Raw genomic sequence first — 19,563 nt, 5'->3', positions numbered from 1 at the left:
TGTACGGATAATGGAAATCTCTATTTAGGGCATTTAGGATAGGATAAAAGGTGTTGTCCAACAAAAAGTGAAAGAGAGTATATATTTTTTATTCAACTAAAATACAAAACAAACGGACTGCTACAATGATGACGTAGAAAACATGCAGCACAGTATTTGTATGGTACGGGGATCATCGGTACGACCCTGGACGTCATTTAGTCTGAACACACCCGCAGAATTGCAGGAATGGTTACTTCATCATAATCAAAAAGTGTGTCGACAAACTGCTGCGATCAAGTTTGAGAAGTACCATACTTTTTTATGGTTCGCCGTGAGATAGACATTCTGACGAATTATTTGCTGTAACGGATATCATGGATTAAATAATCATGTGATGATATTGTTTCGTGTAACTATTAGGGCAAGTTTTGTTGCACTAAAATCGGGAGAAAGTTGTATTTAATCTTAACAAAAGTTGCATTTATAATCTTTTATATATACGTAACTGGGTATGAGATACTCGAAAGGTTCCGTTGTATAACCTTGTTCCTGCAGAGCTGTCAGGTTTGTTGTTTTGCTATTTCACGGACGGTCTGGCGAGACCGCCAAAATTACACTTTTTCCTGCAAGAAAATGACGCAATGCGGGAATAATTACTCAAAAAAGCCAACAGCACATAGCGATAACCCACTTCCCCTAAAAAAAGTCAAATACCACACATAGGTCTGTAAACTTGACCCAAGGCATTGCAGAAAAACGCACTCTTGGTGACCTTGACAAAATCAATAGCCTGAAAAAGACGACCCAGTGAAAATGTAATTTTTAGCGGAACTCGCCTGGACGTTCGCAAAATGGGAAATATCTCAAATTTAAACGACAGAATCAATAAAGCGATCTATTTAAGCGATTTATTTTCATATATTGTCGGATATTGTCGTGCTTGGCAGGGTAATTGAATTGCTTGCTTGCAAGCCATCGTGTCATAGATAACAGTGAGATACACAGCTAACCCATCATATAGCCCTTTCTTAGGCAAATCAAATATGATAGAACCATACTAGAAATATTTATAGCATGTTTTTTAAATCACTCCTTTACATTCTTACGCAATATTTGATGAAAGTTGCAGTAAGAATTGGCATGAAAAATAGAGAAAAGTTGGAAAAAGTTGCACTATAAAATCCCTCCAAACAGCTTAAAACATCATAGTACATAGACTCTGACTATCTAGAAAGCTGCCGGAAGCTGTAAAAACAGTTGCAAACGTTGCAAAAACGTGCCCTGTAGCAATTATACCGAAATCAGTAATATCGTTGCCGATCGACTTACCGTATTCATATAAGTCATTGATACCGATATATTGTGGATGTACTAATAGATGTATAATTTACGAAAGATCTTGACCATGAATTCCCATATTTTTCGAATCCGTAGGATATTCAGGATCCGAATTAGGAAGAGAATGATAACGCAATTCTTCCTTGTAGACCTGACATACATCCTCTCTCAACATAGAGCAGGATTCCGTTCCGTTTTACAACTGCGCGGTAATCGTTTGCAAATTAAATTACAACCCGCACACATCTACTGGTTCGCGCGACGCATAGCCACGAATATCGCCTTTTCGTACAATCATTCAAACAATCACTCTCAAATCATTCACGCTACACGCTGAACAAACTCTTACCCTGCGAGAGGAGGTTATCGTGAATCCCGTCTGAGAGAGCTGCAGCTGGTAAGATGCTACTGACATATTTCCCGATCCACCTTCAAAAAGTAATAATGCTGTCAGGCTGAAGATTCGGATGAATACAGTGTATACATTCACATACGCATCAAGAACATTAATCGGGTTAGTCGTAGAGGTATAGATAAATTCCTTATTCGTGCGACGTTTTGGCGAAAATGGAAAGATTTCGGCAACGACGTAGAATATAACACATCACCTTCCAGAGTACTTTTGAAAATAAGATCAGACAATCTGGTCACAATGCTATCCAATCCGCTGAAACTCCTCACGCTCAAGACTCGTTCATCCGAAGAGTAATTGCCTGTTGCAATCATCTGAATGTACAATTGTATAATGTAAATGTATCTGTATGCATATTTAGTTACTTGTCGGTTTTATCGTTAATCAGGAGGTTTCGGGTCAATGTCCCCTCTAATTTTTTACGAGTCCGCGCGCACTCGCCAACTCACTGCGCGATCACTTGCACAACAGTGCGTAACGACTAAAAATAAGGTCATCACTTCGGATTTTTGTGCGCAGCTCAGACTTTCTGTGTTCAGAGACCTTGCCAGCACTGCATAATTGCGCACGCGTGCAGCTTAGATGAAACATTGTTTCGGGTGTCATAGTCATTCATACGAGGCGTCGCAATGTACCTGTGCTACATCCTGAATTATAGGCACCCTTATATTCAGGGTTGCCATACCGTCCTTATTTCTAAGATTTGTCCTTATTTTTAAGGGTCACGTCTTAGAAAACTCAACTGTCCTTATTTCTAAGAAATGTCCTTCTTTTCGACTTGCGTCCTTATTTTGTCTTATTTTCAACAACTACAGAACTTCGATCGTTTTCCTTTGGTATCTGTGTTCCATAATATTTTAAAATTATGCTTTCGCGTCGAGATTTTATGACATCATAAATGAAAGGAACTCCCGTGGTGTACACACCACAGGGTTTGACTTCTAAGTGGCGAGGTAGCTAGGGCTGTGAGTGGTATAGTAGTTTCGGCCGTACCAAGATATCGCAGCGGACGTCATTTTAGTATAGCAAACAGCAGCACCAGGTGTCTGCCGTCTAGTCAGCAGAATAAGCTGTGGGGAAGGCAGCATTTATTGCGTACTGGAAAAGGGCGCAGTGCAGTCGACACTAGGGCTAAAAGTAGTAAAGCTATTAATCATTGATAAGTTTATCTGAATTATATTGCACATATAGTTTCAGCTACTAATAATGCTATATCTATTTAGTTAAAATGAGCGGGCGTAAAAACGTTTTTCGTGACGATTATGAGAGATAATTCAAAGGTATTAAAGCAGGGGTGTCAAACATACGGCCCGCGGGCGTCAGACGATTTCATCCGGCCCGCGAAGCAATTCTGAGTAGACTGAAAAATTTTTATATTTTCCAGCACATTTGTAACAAATGTTGAGATTTTTTGCAGGAAATACTTCCATGTTCATAAGCCCCATTATACCCACCCGACTACGGCGTTGTGGTCTCACTCTAGTTACCACTAGAAACAAGTCGGTGACTTTGACATCAAATTTCAAGAAGGCTAAAAGTGCACACTAAGTTCCGAGATTTATGCAAATATGGACCAAAAATTTGCTATTCACAGGAGCGAAAACGCCAATGCGGGACCATATTATATATGCAGTTTACATGGAAAATATATTAGTTGCACTGCACAAGTATATAATTGAAATATCTATGCTCGCACTGCTGTGTCACTTTCGACCCAATTGATCTTCGGACATGAGAGAAACCGGACTCGCCGTTTGATAATAATAAAACAAATTACAACGTCCTCGTTTCCATTTAAATATCTAGTGTCCCTCACAACGCATATGCAGGGCTAACGCCAGAATACGACGAAAGCGAAAGGAGCCCAGAATATACTTGTACGGTCGTTACCGCCATGATTGTGGCGGTTCTTAACTGTATTCAACCGGTCAATGATCGTATTTTTGCCAATTACATTGTTCACGAATAAAGGTGTTGCGACTTTCTACTGGGAAATTCTAATGATCAATGTGTTACTATATATGCCTTTTAAGGTAGTCAAGTGAAAAGCAGAAGCACGAGTTAACATTTTGGAATCAGTTGACAGGTCCGGCCCGCGAGCGATTTGAAGGCTTGAATCCGGCCTGCGACGCAATTTGAGTTTGACACCCCTGTATTAAAGGAAGCTTGAAGGGCGAGTGTTTCGCACATTGCAATATCTGCAATTATGGCATTAACCTGGAGGCCATTAGGAAACACCGCTATTTAAACTCACATTGATAACCCAAAACACAAGAAGTGTGTCATAATGATTGATTCGAGCCAGTCGATGAATAATTGTTTCACAAGTCGATGAACACCAACGACCACAGACTACTAGGCAGCTGCTGCTGGTACCTGGGCATTCCATACTGTCTAACTTCAGCAATCATTCCTCTACTACGATTGCACATCGCAATTGTTCAAAGCAATATTCCCCGATTCCAACATCGCAAAGAAGTTTGCTTCGGCTAGGACCAAGTTACAAGCATTGTTACTGGAGTTCTTGCTGCATTTTGTCTAAACTTGATGTACAGCCTTTTTCCATCTTGGTTGACGCCTCTAATCAGAACGAGATGAAAAAGCTTGGTTTATCACGCTATGGAAGCCCCAGATCAACGTATTTTCTGGGGGAGTGGCTGACGAAGTGCTGTTGCGGCCCTGAATAAAGGTGAATCTAGACCTGAACTGCCGTGACATCCACGAAGCACTTTCTAATAACAAGGAGTTGCAAGAGCAGGTTGTTTCTTGCGAAAAGTATGTAATCTGATATGCCACGGCTCGAATAAATAGAAAGTACGCGCAGAATCGCATTTCATGGTAATCTAATTTTTTGACTGTCCTTATTTTTCGGTCCATGTCGATGGCAACCCTGCTTATATTATATGCTACTTCCGGACAGTTCATGCGACTATTATAGTCATATTTTTCAGTTTTATTCGAGTGCGTGTTCGTACTGGATGAATAGGCTATGCTTATACTAAATGCAGACCTCGATATCTACGTAGCATTTACCTGGAGCTCGCTTTTCCTGAATGACCCCACTCCAACGGCAAACGGAATAATTCCCTGTGATCTCACTCTCTTTGCTGCATGATCTAGCTCCGGCGAGTCAGTTGCTCTGTAAATTGTGAATGCATATATTAAATACTTCTAAGATTCAAATACCACGTTATATGGCGACATCGGACTGAAATAAGTGATGTAACTCCCTCCCCATTCCGACGCGATTGCAATGTGTATGAAATCGAATCGGGGTACTCGTTGACATCAAGTTTGCGGGCAGGGGGCTCCATTCCTATCATCGACAGACTTATATCAAAAGTCAATCCGTCTCGGTTTTAAGGTGAGTATCCTTTGGATATAGCCAATTATATTGGAGCAATTCTTAAAATTGTATAGTCGGACTTTAACGCTTCTGCATTGATAGCGAAGCCATACCCTTGACGTTACTAAGTAGGCTACTATAATAACGCGAGGTATATCACCACACATCTTAAGATGTAGATTATAGACTATACGCAATGACATTTTAGCTCGCTTTAACTTTCAATAGTCCGTGCTACAGATGAGCAATCTTACTGAGGCGATAAGCGCCATCGTTGCGTTGATGTTTATTATTTTCAATGATGAAGTTTTGTAAGCATGATCCTGATCATGCTCATACTTACGCGCCGTCCGTCAGAACTACCATTACTTTCTTTGTATCGCGGTCTGTCCATCGGGAAGCACGCCGAAAGTCGTCCAGGGTTTTCAGAAGAGCGGCCGCTGTGTACGTCAGCACCCCGCGACGAGTGATTTCTCCGATTTTTTTCTGAAAATAACACTAGAGTCGGATCAGTCGCGATATCTCATTTTGTTATTGTTTCTTAAAAGACAAGTTTTGCCGTTTATCGCCTGACGGCCTTTCGCACCACGGCCAATGACATTGTACAGGCATGAAGTAATGACAGAATATCAAAATGGAGTTGAAACACTCATGTCATAAAATGAGGTTACACGTTAATACAAATCCAATTTCAGAATGGCGTAACACGCCCGAGTTACAAATTGCGGTTTCTTCTTGCCGCAGCAGGTCTAGGTTTCATGCTTTATAATGGAGGTGTGATGGTTGAAAATCCTTCTTTTTTCATTCGATTTTCGAAGCCTTGTATATTTATGCATATAAATGCTAGCGAAACTCATGAGGAAAGGGATTTTCATGTCATATGAATAAAGTATTCATATTGAAATGAACCTGAATTTTCGACTGACGCTCGTCAGGGGTAATCGTCAGCAACTACGAGAGAATTTAAAAGAACATTGCATATCAACAATCGTATCACCAAATACGACTTTGAACATTATCGATCTGGTTATGCGCTTAGAGAATGGTGACTTACCTTGAGTCTGCTATTGTTTCGAATTGAACCAAGAGCGATTTCCGTTGTAATAAATTCACTGTTAAAGAAATTATGGTCATAGTCGATGTTTTAGGTAACAGCCAATGTTCCCTCTAAGCTGCGCACGTGCGCAAATGCGCAGTGCTGAAGCGGTCTTTGCGCACAGAAAATTTAAGTTGCGCACAAAAAATCCGAAGTGATGTTTTTTTTTAAGTCGTTGCGCACTGTTGTCCAAGGGACCACGCAGGCGCGCAAACTCGTGAAAAATTAGAGGGAACATTGCCAGGGGCAAATAGTGTTATCGCTGAAGTCTTACACCGAGGTACAAGTGCGGCCCGCAAAGGCAAATATTGCGCTCCGTGAAGAAATGAGACTTTGCAATCACGAGCGCCTAACGAAAAATCTTTTCTTTTAGTATGGTCTCGTACGCGTGAGCGATACTGCTATCATTTCAATAGCGCATTATTTTCTGGGAATGGCGAAATAACATGGTTTAACAAAGTTATAAATAACAATGGGCTAGCTCGAAGTTAATCTGCGAGAAACTAGCGCATAGTCTTCTCCGCGTGTCATGAACATTGCGTAAGATTTCCTCAGGACCGTAACTGCCGCACCCCAAACCCTCAATTAGGGGGCCGAGATCGAAGGGAGCCCAAAATTATTTCGTGAATTAACCTAAGTCATGGTGTATGTTTTGGGAATTTTTCAAAATATTTTTCGAATTAATTTTGTCAAATATCTTGAATATTGGGTACCCTTCCCACAACAAAAAATACGCGTGATTAAGAGAAATGGGCACTTGGGCGTCGGCCATTACCTTGCCACGACGCACTAAGACATATGAAGTTATAGGCTATGTGACATGAGTAGTAGGATGGGATTCGTTTGTTGCCGTCCAATCAGAGAGCGCCACGTCATCCTAATTGCCACGCCCATTTTCATACCCTAAGGGTACATTCATCTGCTACGTCATCTGTGCCACATCATCAAGCGCCACGCCTATAGTGCCACATCATCCATCCATTGCTATATCATCGCTGCATTGATTGCCGCATCTTGATACTTTTCTCAGATATTGTATTATGTGTATTTAGGACTAATATCATCCATCCATATTTTTTAAACTTGATTTTATGTGTACAAGTTACGGTTTCTGCAGTTTCCACATTTTACGACTTATGATTGCCGCGTCAAAACTTACATTGGCACTTTACTCAGTCTCCTTGAAATAGCATTGTATAGTGTACGAGTTCATTTTATTTCGAAGAAAGAGCATATCAATGATATCGTTGATCGTTATTGCATCGATTCACTAGCTGAAATCCTCCAGATCGGTTGATGTTTCGAGGTACACCGCTTTGCTACCGTCCGACACTGCGATCCGAGTTCTTGCGTTCGATCTGAGCGTTTTGTTTGATGTAGCGATCACTGGCTTGTAGTATATACGATACGAGCGGAAGGTTGGGATTATGAACAACTACGCTAGGCGAATAGATGACGAATTCATCAGCTCGCAGTATAACCGCTACCTGTATAATGTTTGCATGTCGAGTATAAGGGTATTTAACTCGGCACTAAAATGCCAGCGGAATAGCCGCAGGGACCCGGTTCTCGTTGCTATAATTAAACGAACACCTTCGCTGCAGGTACGCGATCACCGACGTTATAATGATAGGGACAAATTAGCCGCATGAAAGCGAGTCTAATGAATATAACGACAGACAACAAGTTAGTTGAAAAGTAAAACTAATCGTGACCGATGCAAGACGGCGTGAAACAACGCTTTCGCTCGATTCTTGTAGTGACCACAATTCATACGATTCAGTCCTTTTCATGTCACTAGAATAAGGGTGATTAAACCAACAGTGAAACGCCGCTTCACAATTGCAAGTTAGTGTAATGCAAATTTTACCCCTTCAAGGGTTATAAAAGTATGGACGGCAAAAGGTATAATTTTGGGTCGACATGGTGCCTTAGCTATCTATCAATAGGTATGTAATATTTGTTGAAATAGTTGCTATTGATCATAGACCAAGCTTGCTTTCAGAGCTGGAAACTAAACGCATATGAAAATTGGACATACATTATAGCAATACCCCACTAACCTATAGGCGGTTATATTACTCTATTGGTCAGAGATAACTCATCCGTCCATATTTTTAAACTCGATTTTATGTATACAAGTTACGGTCTCTGCAGCCTCCCCATTTTACGACTTATTCTCATTAGACGCAGGCAAGCAATTCATGATTTTATGTGAATTTCATCGATAGTGTTCGAGTTCTATGTGACATAAGTACAATTCCAACATCGGTATTTGCAATAAAGCCGAAAAATTAGAGTCGCACCTTTTCGCAATTTATGCACTTATTCGCGCAGACTTGGTCGCATTTGCTGTATCTGAAGTAGAGTTTCAGCGTCGTTATTCGCTATAAGCCGAGAAATGCACCTTCGCGCAATTTATATAGCCAAACGCATTAACTTTACTGTATCTGAAGTAGAATTTCAGCGTCGTTATTTGTTATAAGCCGAGAAATGTACCTTCGCGCAATTTTTACAGGTGGTCTCACACACTTTGCTGCGTCTGAAGTAAAATTTCAGCGTCGTTGTTTGCTATAAGCCGGGAAATTAGAGTCGCTGCTTCGCACCATTTTACAGGCAGTCTCACACACTTTGCTGCATCTGAGATTCATACTAATACATGCATAATTTTTGCATGACGAGAATACGGGTAATACGGTCAATAAACGCCGGAGGCGAGTCATTTAAACCATGTTGCTAGATAATACCGCTTTCGGCTTCAACAAAGTTGCCCAGCAACAAAAAATAGAAGCCCTAATGATCATGCAGAGGAAAGTTCAATTATACATCGAATTTTTCGAATAGACTATCTACATTGTGTAGTTATGAAGTGAAATAGAACGGAGTTCACGCAAAAGTTGCTATTGATAATAGACCAAGCTTGCTTTCAGAGCCGGAAACTAAATGCATATGTAAATTTACCTAGGTTTTCCCCACACGCATCAAATGTAGGCCTACTCAAGTGTTTATGAGGTGGCGAATAGTTCGAAGGCTGTTGTCATGCAAGGACGTCACATAGAATTGTGGAGTTTTCTGTAAACTATAATCCAGTGATCTATTTTCAATCACTATATTTTTCATTAATCTAAACTAAGTACTGTTAGTAGGCAAACCCTAGGAAAGTATCCTCTGATAAAAGCAGGAGTAATTTGTTATCCGTGAAATAAATAGATGCTGCGCTATATGAGCGGTGCTGCGATGACTGACAAATACTTTGAATTAATGTATAGAAGTAGCGATTTCGAACTACGTAAAAAGTTAGTCCAGCTCACGCATTTTCCAGCTCTACGATAATTTTGATCACTATGTTTTGATAATGACTTGCTTCCGAGAAAGAAATAACATTCATTATACGTTAGATGATACTTTTCCTTGATATTCTATCATGTATATTTAGGACTAATGCGACATCACTATGTGTACGACAGGTCTGATTTGAACACCCTAATTTTGCGTATCACACCACAAACTGCGCAAGCCTTCAAAGTTGATAAGTAAACTAGTATTTGCAATCCATCAGAATACTAAAGTAGCTTTTAGCGTATATGTACCTAATACTAAAGTGTTTATGATTTCAGATTGCTTCAACTTCATGACATTTTCAGTATTAACAGAAATATAGAACTAGAATACTAACTTTTGTTCGTAAATAGCTACTTCTACCTTAATTTAATGGATTTATCTGAGATCATTGCTTTACTTACTCTCTCCAAAATGTGCATTATACAAGTACGTCACCATCGAAACCCTCTTGCTATAACTATCTGGCAGTATAATTGCAGCAAATACTCGGGTACTAATTTTAAAGTAGCTTAGGTATCTAAATGAGCTCTGAGTCGCTGTTATCTCGCATCTGACCATGGTGTTAACACCGGTATTACCTTCGCTCACTGATGAAAAAGATGAAAGTTATTAAAGAAAGCAGATTAGTATGAAAACTCGTTAAATAGAAGTAAAAGTAGCCTAGAAACATAACTACTTACTGAAAAATCGTTGCGTAGAAGTGGGGTTAGTCTACGAACATAACCACTTACTTACTTTGAAATCTCAACTTGTACTTGTATTCGTACATTACCTTTACACGACGTTTTTTAATGGATACTAATTTTAATAAAAATAAACAAAAAGGGCGAAAAATTACATTTTATCCCGGAACGCAACAAGAAAAATCGTATAAATTTTGTAAAGTAGATAGAAGACTACACTATTCCGATGCACTAAAGACTCTTACACTCTGGATTTTGTTCGGAATTTACGCAAAACCGGTATTGCTCTGCGATAATTTTGATCACTGTGTTTGGATAATGACTTGCTTCCGAGAAAGAAATAACATTCATTATACGTTAGATGATACTTTCCTTGATATTCTATCATGTATATTTAGGACTAATGCGACATCACTATGTGTACGACAGGTCTGATTTAAACACACTAATTTTGCGTATCACACCACAAACTGCGCAATCCTTCAAAGTTGATAAGTAAACTCATAATGCAACAACTTTAAAACTAACGCGGCTCCACATCGACTTTTTGTGTGCATCTGTTTTGCGGGAGCGTATAGCACGTACCTATACATACTCAACTTTAATAACGGAATTACCATGCTTAATATTGAATCCCAACTCTAAACTTGATACGTAGATGTAGGACATTATGGCAATGCACCATGCTAAATTTCATCACACATCTAATGAAGGAACACCTTTAGAACTAACGCAGTCGAATACCGACTTTTACGCATATCTGTTTTGCGTGAACATAGCATATACCTATACATAGTCAATTTCAATAGCAGAATTACCGTGTTAAACATTGAATTCCCACCTTGAAAGTTGGTACGCGGTTATAGGACATTATAAAAATGCACCGTACCAAATCCCATCACACATTTCATGATAGAACAACTTTAAAACTAACGCGACTCTACATCGACTTTTTGCGTACATCTGTTTTGCGGGAGCGTATAGCACGTACCCATACATAGCCAACTTTAATAACGGAATTACCATGCTTAACATTGAATACCAACTCTAAACTTGATACGTAGTTGTAGAGCCTTATGGCAATGCACCGTGCTAAATTTCATCACACATCTAATGATGGAACACCTTTGAAACTATCGCAGTCGAATACCGACGTTTACGCATATCTGATTTTCGTGAACATAGCATATACCCATACATAGTCAATTTCAATAACAGAATTAGCATGCTAAACATTAAATTCTCACCTTGAACGTTAGTACACAGTTGTAGGACATAATAACAATGCACCATACCAAATTTCGTCAGACATTTCATGATGTAACACCTTTAAAACCAACGCAGTTCTATACAGACTTTTGGCTAAATCTCTTTTTCCGTAGCGTAGCACGTACCTATACATAGTCAACTTTAATAACAGAATTACTATGTTAATATTCGACTCCCCACCTTGAGTTAGGGTTACCCAGAATACATTGCAGGTCAAATTTGATTCGATTACGAGCATTATAGCGACAGAGATTTACGATAGTGTAAAATGAGCTACCTTATGACATCAAATTTCGTCTTCTCTCCAAGTGGAAATATCATGTTCTATAATATTATCCATACCGAACAAATATAAATTTGCCTGTGCTGTTGCTTTGCAAGAATACTTCGCTCACATAGTAACCAATTTCTGGTGGATTCCGAATCGATATAGACAGAAATGCGGAAAGTTACATTGGCATGTCTTAACTTCTACCAATATGTAGGCCTACCTACCTATAATCTTATCAGGCCGTAGCGCTCACGCAAAGCATTATCAAGTAAAGGAAAATCTCCTAATTCTCATCTAGATACATATTTATTCGGAAAATACCCCCTTACAGGGTGAGAACAGTTGTTTTCTCAAGGTCTTCATATCTTCCCCACTCAAGCGCGGTAAGACTAGTTTGACTTTGCGGCATTCAGGATTATATCTCGCGAAGCTCTGAATGGAATTCACGTATTTCTCATCGATTCTCGTTCTATCGCTATCACTGAGGTCGATTGCCTTTAGCTGTTAATTGAATAATAGGAGATTTATATCAATTTAAAAATGCAGAAACGAACTACATCGCTATATCGGGATCTATGATTGAGCAGAAAGATCTTACCGTATCGCATCGTTTTCCCATCTCTTCGCTCAGATTCCTGATTTGCATGGAAAGCATCTTGCAATTACACAGATTAAATTCTTCCACACGGGAATTGCACAGGACTTTAGTTACTGTTTTGTAGCAGGATGAAATGCCGGGATTTCTACTTAAATCCAGCGAATGCAGCTAAAACATGGTGTGATGTTCAGATAGTTTACGAGACTACAAACGACTCGAAGGCCGTAATAGATTAGTCATAATATTATTTACCGACGGTTGAGCAATTTTTTTTTTGCGATTTCTACTCCTAATAGCAAAAACTTATTCAACACCGAAGAAGATAATGAAGCTCGTGATCAGAAACACTTTATTGATGATGAAAATTCTATCGAACAATGAAATGTCATGCTTCAATATGACTAAAACTCACATAAGCATTACACTGTGATTGAATATTTCAGTTAGAAAACAAAACAGACCTAGTTCAAATGATCACCTCATAAATTCCGAGACCGTTATTTAACGAGATTAGTGAGTCTTCATCCAATTCGCAAGCTGAAAGTCGAACTGTTTTCGTGCAATGCTTTCTTACGAAGCATCCAATTTCTTTCAAACCCGCCGGTTCCATATCGGCATTGTAACTCAGATCAAGGCTTTCAACCTATAAATCCACCAATTTATATCAAAATGATCCACAAAACTATAGAAACGAGCGAGTACCCCGATATCAACAAAACTTTCAAAAGCGCGAATTTCCTCGGGTGTAAGGTCACATCCTTTCATGATAAGAGTAACCGTCTTGTCTTTACAAAGTAAGGCAGGCAGCGCGATCATACACTCTTCATCCAGCTGATTGTAACTAATGTCAAGATATTGGAGCTAAAAAATATCGGAAACTGTAAATTTACGATCAGCAATGATCAGCCATAAAAAATTCAAACTTATAACAGAAAAAAATGTTGTTTAGTCACTCACGTCATATTATAGGCTAAATATGCTAAGATTAAACTAGAATTTCCCTCATTCATCTCTACACAGCCGCTCATACAGAATGTGATCATTAACAACTGTACCCAGCAATAATCGCGCAGACCTTAATGTTTTTGAGCTGCATAGCAATGAAATCTGTTGACTGCAAGCGCGAGTTCACAACTGACAAATATGTTAGATCGCTCGAAATAATAGTCCCGAGTTGCGTAAAGTTAATGTTCTCCCTGTAGCTGAGATCGAGGTTTTTCAATTTCACCTACGGAAATGAGGTATTAGGAAATATCACTTCGAGAGGTTCTATACTAGATTAGCGCCTAGCTTTTTCCATCACCAATACCTGATGGTGCTGGATAAGTTTACTCAAAATAATCAGAAAATCTTCGGATCCAGCACTTTCTTGCAGATTGAGCTCTGTCGAAGCACACTGCTTCATCAGCTCGCAGATTAATGGGATGAGTTTTTCAATGTCGTTGTGTGCTGTAACGCTGAGTTTTCTTATTTCGACCTGAACGAGCGCAAAACTTAACGCATAAAACGCTAAATGATCTATGAACAGCCTAACACTGATCAACTCTGACTATAGTCTATCTAGTAAGGCTATCGAGACTAATGCCTATACCAGTAGCAAATGAGCATTATTCGCTGCGATACCACCAATTCGCGCCTTAACACATTAGTAATACAGAACAATGCGATAACGATAAAGCTGTATCTCAATATTTTACGGATAAGATATACTGAAATAGAACGTGAATTTATAATGATCAATGACTATGAGCGGAATGTGCGAAGGCGTATACCCCAGATTCAAATCCGCGAATTTTATCCAATAGAATCTTGAGGAGGTTTTCATTGAGATGACATTGACGAAATTCTAACTCATACACGTGAGATTGGCGAATAAGAGAATTCGCGATATTAATTATGTCCAATTCAGTCATAGTTTGGTGATAGAGCCCATAAGGAATTTTCACTTCATCATGTTCCGTAAGTACTAATTCATGGTACATCCTCTTTTCAGCTTGATGATGTAGATTATCCTAAAATTATTTACTTTTATAACTCTATATTCTATGATGTAAAAGTAGTATCATAAACGCTATCGGATGATATTCAACGTCGAGCAATTCTTCTCGAATATAAGTGCAAGTAGCGATTTAAAGGTGCGTAAGTAAATGTTTGTAGACTATCTCCACCTCTAGCGTTCAGAGACGATGAGTAGAGAAGTACTGAGTACTCAAGTAGGTTTTCCCTACATACAGAAAATACTGGAATGTTGGTGATATAGGATCGTTTCTACTTCAAGACTGTTTCAGTATTAAACAAAAAATAGACCCCTGAATACTAACTTTTTACTTATGCAATAGCGATTACAAAGTATTACTTACCCTCTACTCAAGAGGTTTTTCAGGTGGAACTACCTACTTTTAGGACTGTGTATGTCAAAGTAGTTTGAGCTTACGTTTATATCACCTTGACAAGTGACATTATCACACATGAAAATGATATTATCGCGTAATACCAGAAGTTAACACACGTTAATGTGTTTCGGAATTCACTAGAAATTGGTTACTAAGAGAAGTATATCCTTGTGTACACAATAGCGGAGAGAATATTTAAAATGTAGTAAGCAGGCCGATGGGTATTCATTGAGTTGTATAAGCATAAAAAACATTCCCGCGCGCGTCTTAGGATTAGGTGGTAGGGTTAGGCAGGGTTGGGTTTAGGAGCGCGCGGGAATGTTTTTTATGCTTATACAACTCAATGAATACCCATCGGCCTGCTTACTACATTTTAAATATTCTCTCCGCTATTGTGTACACAAGGATATACTTCTCTTAGTAACCAATTTCTAGTGAATTCCGAAACACATTAACGTGTGTTAACTTCTGGTATTACGCGATAATATCATTTTCATGTGTGATAATGTCACTTGTCAAGGTGATATAAACGTAAGCTCAAACTACTTTGACATACACAGTCCTAAAAGTAGGTAGTTCCACCTGAAAAACCTCTTGAGTAGAGGGTAAGTAATACTTTGTAATCGCTATTGCATAAGTAAAAAGTTAGTATTCAGGGGTCTATTTTTTGTTTAATACTGAAACAGTCTTGAAGTAGAAACGATCCTATATCACCAACATTCCAGTATTTTCTGTATGTAGGGAAAACCTACTTGAGTACTCAGTACTTCTCTACTCATCGTCTCTGAACGCTAGAGGTGGAGATAGTCTACAAACATTTACTTACGCACCTTTAAATCGCTACTTGCACTTATATTCGAGAAGAATTGCTCGACGTTGAATATCATCCGATAGCGTTTATGATACTACTTTTACATCATAGAATATAGAGTTATAAAAGTAAATAATTTTAGGATAATCTACATCATCAAGCTGAAAAGAGGATGTACCATGAATTAGTACTTACGGAACATGATGAAGTGAAAATTCCTTATGGGCTCTATCACCAAACTATGACTGAATTGGACATAATTAATATCGCGAATTCTCTTATTCGCCAATCTCACGTGTATGAGTTAGAATTTTGTCAATGTCATCTCAATGAAAACCTCCTCAAGATTCTATTGGATAAAATTCGCGGATTTGAATCTGGGGTATACGCCTTCGCACATTCCGCTCATAGTCATTGATCATTATAAATTCACGTTCTATTTCAGTATATCTTATCCGTAAAATATTGAGATACAGCTTTATCGTTATCGCATTGTTCTGTATTACTAATGTGTTAAGGCGCGAATTGGTGGTATCGCAGCGAATAATGCTCATTTGCTACTGGTATAGGCATTAGTCTCGATAGCCTTACTAGATAGACTATAGTCAGAGTTGATCAGTGTTAGGCTGTTCATAGATCATTTAGCGTTTTATGCGTTAAGTTTTGCGCTCGTTCAGGTCGAAATAAGAAAACTCAGCGTTACAGCACACAACGACATTGAAAAACTCATCCCATTAATCTGCGAGCTGATGAAGCAGTGTGCTTCGACAGAGCTCAATCTGCAAGAAAGTGCTGGATCCGAAGATTTTCTGATTATTTTGAGTAAACTTATCCAGCACCATCAGGTATTGGTGATGGAAAAAGCTAGGCGCTAATCTAGTATAGAACCTCTCGAAGTGATATTTCCTAATACCTCATTTCCGTAGGTGAAATTGAAAAACCTCGATCTCAGCTACAGGGAGAACATTAACTTTACGCAACTCGGGACTATTATTTCGAGCGATCTAACATATTTGTCAGTTGTGAACTCGCGCTTGCAGTCAACAGATTTCATTGCTATGCAGCTCAAAAACATTAAGGTCTGCGCGATTATTGCTGGGTACAGTTGTTAATGATCACATTCTGTATGAGCGGCTGTGTAGAGATGAATGAGGGAAATTCTAGTTTAATCTTAGCATATTTAGCCTATAATATGACGTGAGTGACTAAACAACATTTTTTTCTGTTATAAGTTTGAATTTTTTATGGCTGATCATTGCTGATCGTAAATTTACAGTTTCCGATATTTTTTAGCTCCAATATCTTGACATTAGTTACAATCAGCTGGATGAAGAGTGTATGATCGCGCTGCCTGCCTTACTTTGTAAAGACAAGACGGTTACTCTTATCATGAAAGGATGTGACCTTACACCCGAGGAAATTCGCGCTTTTGAAAGTTTTGTTGATATCGGGGTACTCGCTCGTTTCTATAGTTTTGTGGATCATTTTGATATAAATTGGTGGATTTATAGGTTGAAAGCCTTGATCTGAGTTACAATGCCGATATGGAACCGGCGGGTTTGAAAGAAATTGGATGCTTCGTAAGAAAGCATTGCACGAAAACAGTTCGACTTTCAGCTTGCGAATTGGATGAAGACTCACTAATCTCGTTAAATAACGGTCTCGGAATTTATGAGGTGATCATTTGAACTAGGTCTGTTTTGTTTTCTAACTGAAATATTCAATCACAGTGTAATGCTTATGTGAGTTTTAGTCATATTGAAGCATGACATTTCATTGTTCGATAGAATTTTCATCATCAATAAAGTGTTTCTGATCACGAGCTTCATTATCTTCTTCGGTGTTGAATAAGTTTTTGCTATTAGGAGTAGAAATCGCAAAAAAAAAATTGCTCAACCGTCGGTAAATAATATTATGACTAATCTATTACGGCCTTCGAGTCGTTTGTAGTCTCGTAAACTATCTGAACATCACACCATGTTTTAGCTGCATTCGCTGGATTTAAGTAGAAATCCCGGCATTTCATCCTGCTACAAAACAGTAACTAAAGTCCTGTGCAATTCCCGTGTGGAAGAATTTAATCTGTGTAATTGCAAGATGCTTTCCATGCAAATCAGGAATCTGAGCGAAGAGATGGGAAAACGATGCGATACGGTAAGATCTTTCTGCTCAATCATAGATCCCGATATAGCGATGTAGTTCGTTTCTGCATTTTTAAATTGATATAAATCTCCTATTATTCAATTAACAGCTAAAGGCAATCGACCTCAGTGATAGCGATAGAACGAGAATCGATGAGAAATACGTGAATTCCATTCAGAGCTTCGTGAGATATAATCCTGAATGCCGCAAAGTCAAACTAGTCTTACCGCGCTTGAGTGGGGAAGATATGAAGACCTTGAGAAAACAACTGTTCTCACCCTGTAAGGGGGTATTTTCCGAATAAATATGTATCTAGATGAGAATTAGGAGATTTTCCTTTACTTGATAATGCTTTGCGTGAGCGCTACGGCCTGATAAGATTATAGGTAGGTAGGCCTACATATTGGTAGAAGTTAAGACATGCCAATGTAACTTTCCGCATTTCTGTCTATATCGATTCGGAATCCACCAGAAATTGGTTACTATGTGAGCGAAGTATTCTTGCAAAGCAACAGCACAGGCAAATTTATATTTGTTCGGTATGGATAATATTATAGAACATGATATTTCCACTTGGAGAGAAGACGAAATTTGATGTCATAAGGTAGCTCATTTTACACTATCGTAAATCTCTGTCGCTATAATGCTCGTAATCGAATCAAATTTGACCTGCAATGTATTCTGGGTAACCCTAACTCAAGGTGGGGAGTCGAATATTAACATAGTAATTCTGTTATTAAAGTTGACTATGTATAGGTACGTGCTACGCTACGGAAAAAGAGATTTAGCCAAAAGTCTGTATAGAACTGCGTTGGTTTTAAAGGTGTTACATCATGAAATGTCTGACGAAATTTGGTATGGTGCATTGTTATTATGTCCTACAACTGTGTACTAACGTTCAAGGTGAGAATTTAATGTTTAGCATGCTAATTCTGTTATTGAAATTGACTATGTATGGGTATATGCTATGTTCACGAAAATCAGATATGCGTAAACGTCGGTATTCGACTGCGATAGTTTCAAAGGTGTTCCATCATTAGATGTGTGATGAAATTTAGCACGGTGCATTGCCATAAGGCTCTACAACTACGTATCAAGTTTAGAGTTGGTATTCAATGTTAAGCATGGTAATTCCGTTATTAAAGTTGGCTATGTATGGGTACGTGCTATACGCTCCCGCAAAACAGATGAACGCAAAAAGTCGATGTAGAGTCGCGTTAGTTTTAAAGTTGTTCTATCATGAAATGTGTGATGGGATTTGGTACGGTGCATTTTTATAATGTCCTATAACCGCGTACCAACTTTCAAGGTGGGAATTCAATGTTTAACACGGTAATTCTGCTATTGAAATTGACTATGTATAGGTATATGCTATGTTCACGCAAAACAGATATGCGTAAAAGTCGGTATTCGACTGCGTTAGTTCTAAAGGTGTTCCTTCATTAGATGTGTGATGAAATTTAGCATGGTGCATTGCCATAATGTCCTACATCTACGTATCAAGTTTAGAGTTGGGATTCAATATTAAGCATGGTAATTCCGTTATTAAAGTTGAGTATGTATAGGTACGTGCTATACGCTCCCGCAAAACAGATGCACACAAAAAGTCGATGTGGAGCCGCGTTAGTTTTAAAGTTGTTGCATTATGAGTTTACTTATCAACTTTGAAGGATTGCGCAGTTTGTGGTGTGATACGCAAAATTAGTGTGTTTAAATCAGACCTGTCGTACACATAGTGATGTCGCATTAGTCCTAAATATACATGATAGAATATCAAGGAAAGTATCATCTAACGTATAATGAATGTTATTTCTTTCTCGGAAGCAAGTCATTATCCAAACACAGTGATCAAAATTATCGCAGAGCAATACCGGTTTTGC

General features: G+C 38.7%; 1 protein-coding gene and 1 long non-coding RNA gene across 2 annotated transcripts in view; both read right to left on the bottom strand.

Annotated features, from left to right (window-relative positions):
• Positions 1-19,563, bottom strand: part of LOC145459483 (integrin alpha-1-like) — a 75,864-nt gene that overhangs the window by 41,219 nt on the left and 15,082 nt on the right. Inside the window, exons 6-10 of the mRNA XM_080338140.1 lie at positions 6,133-6,190; positions 5,422-5,564; positions 4,766-4,871; positions 1,929-2,046; positions 1,594-1,749 (exon numbers count right to left, since the gene is read on the bottom strand). Of these exons, the coding sequence (XP_080194266.1) occupies positions 1,619-1,749; positions 1,929-2,046; positions 4,766-4,871; positions 5,422-5,564; positions 6,133-6,190 (556 nt within the window). The 3' untranslated portion in view covers positions 1,594-1,618. The remainder of the gene's footprint in view (positions 1-1,593; positions 1,750-1,928; positions 2,047-4,765; positions 4,872-5,421; positions 5,565-6,132; positions 6,191-19,563) is intronic.
• On the bottom strand, positions 11,876-12,571 carry LOC145459489 (uncharacterized). Its single transcript, XR_013921433.1, has 2 exons — positions 12,338-12,571; positions 11,876-12,240 (listed from the first exon to the last, which is right to left on the bottom strand). It is a non-coding gene; the product is annotated as an uncharacterized LOC145459489 (long non-coding RNA).

The sequence above is a fragment of the Botryllus schlosseri genome, chromosome 16 (genome assembly GCF_051294905.1).
Source record: "Botryllus schlosseri isolate E-star chromosome 16, Bs_hap1, whole genome shotgun sequence".
Taxonomy (NCBI): domain Eukaryota; kingdom Metazoa; phylum Chordata; class Ascidiacea; order Stolidobranchia; family Styelidae; genus Botryllus; species Botryllus schlosseri.
The sequence above is the reverse complement of the archived record's forward strand: the minus strand, read 5'-3'. Positions and strand labels throughout refer to the sequence as shown.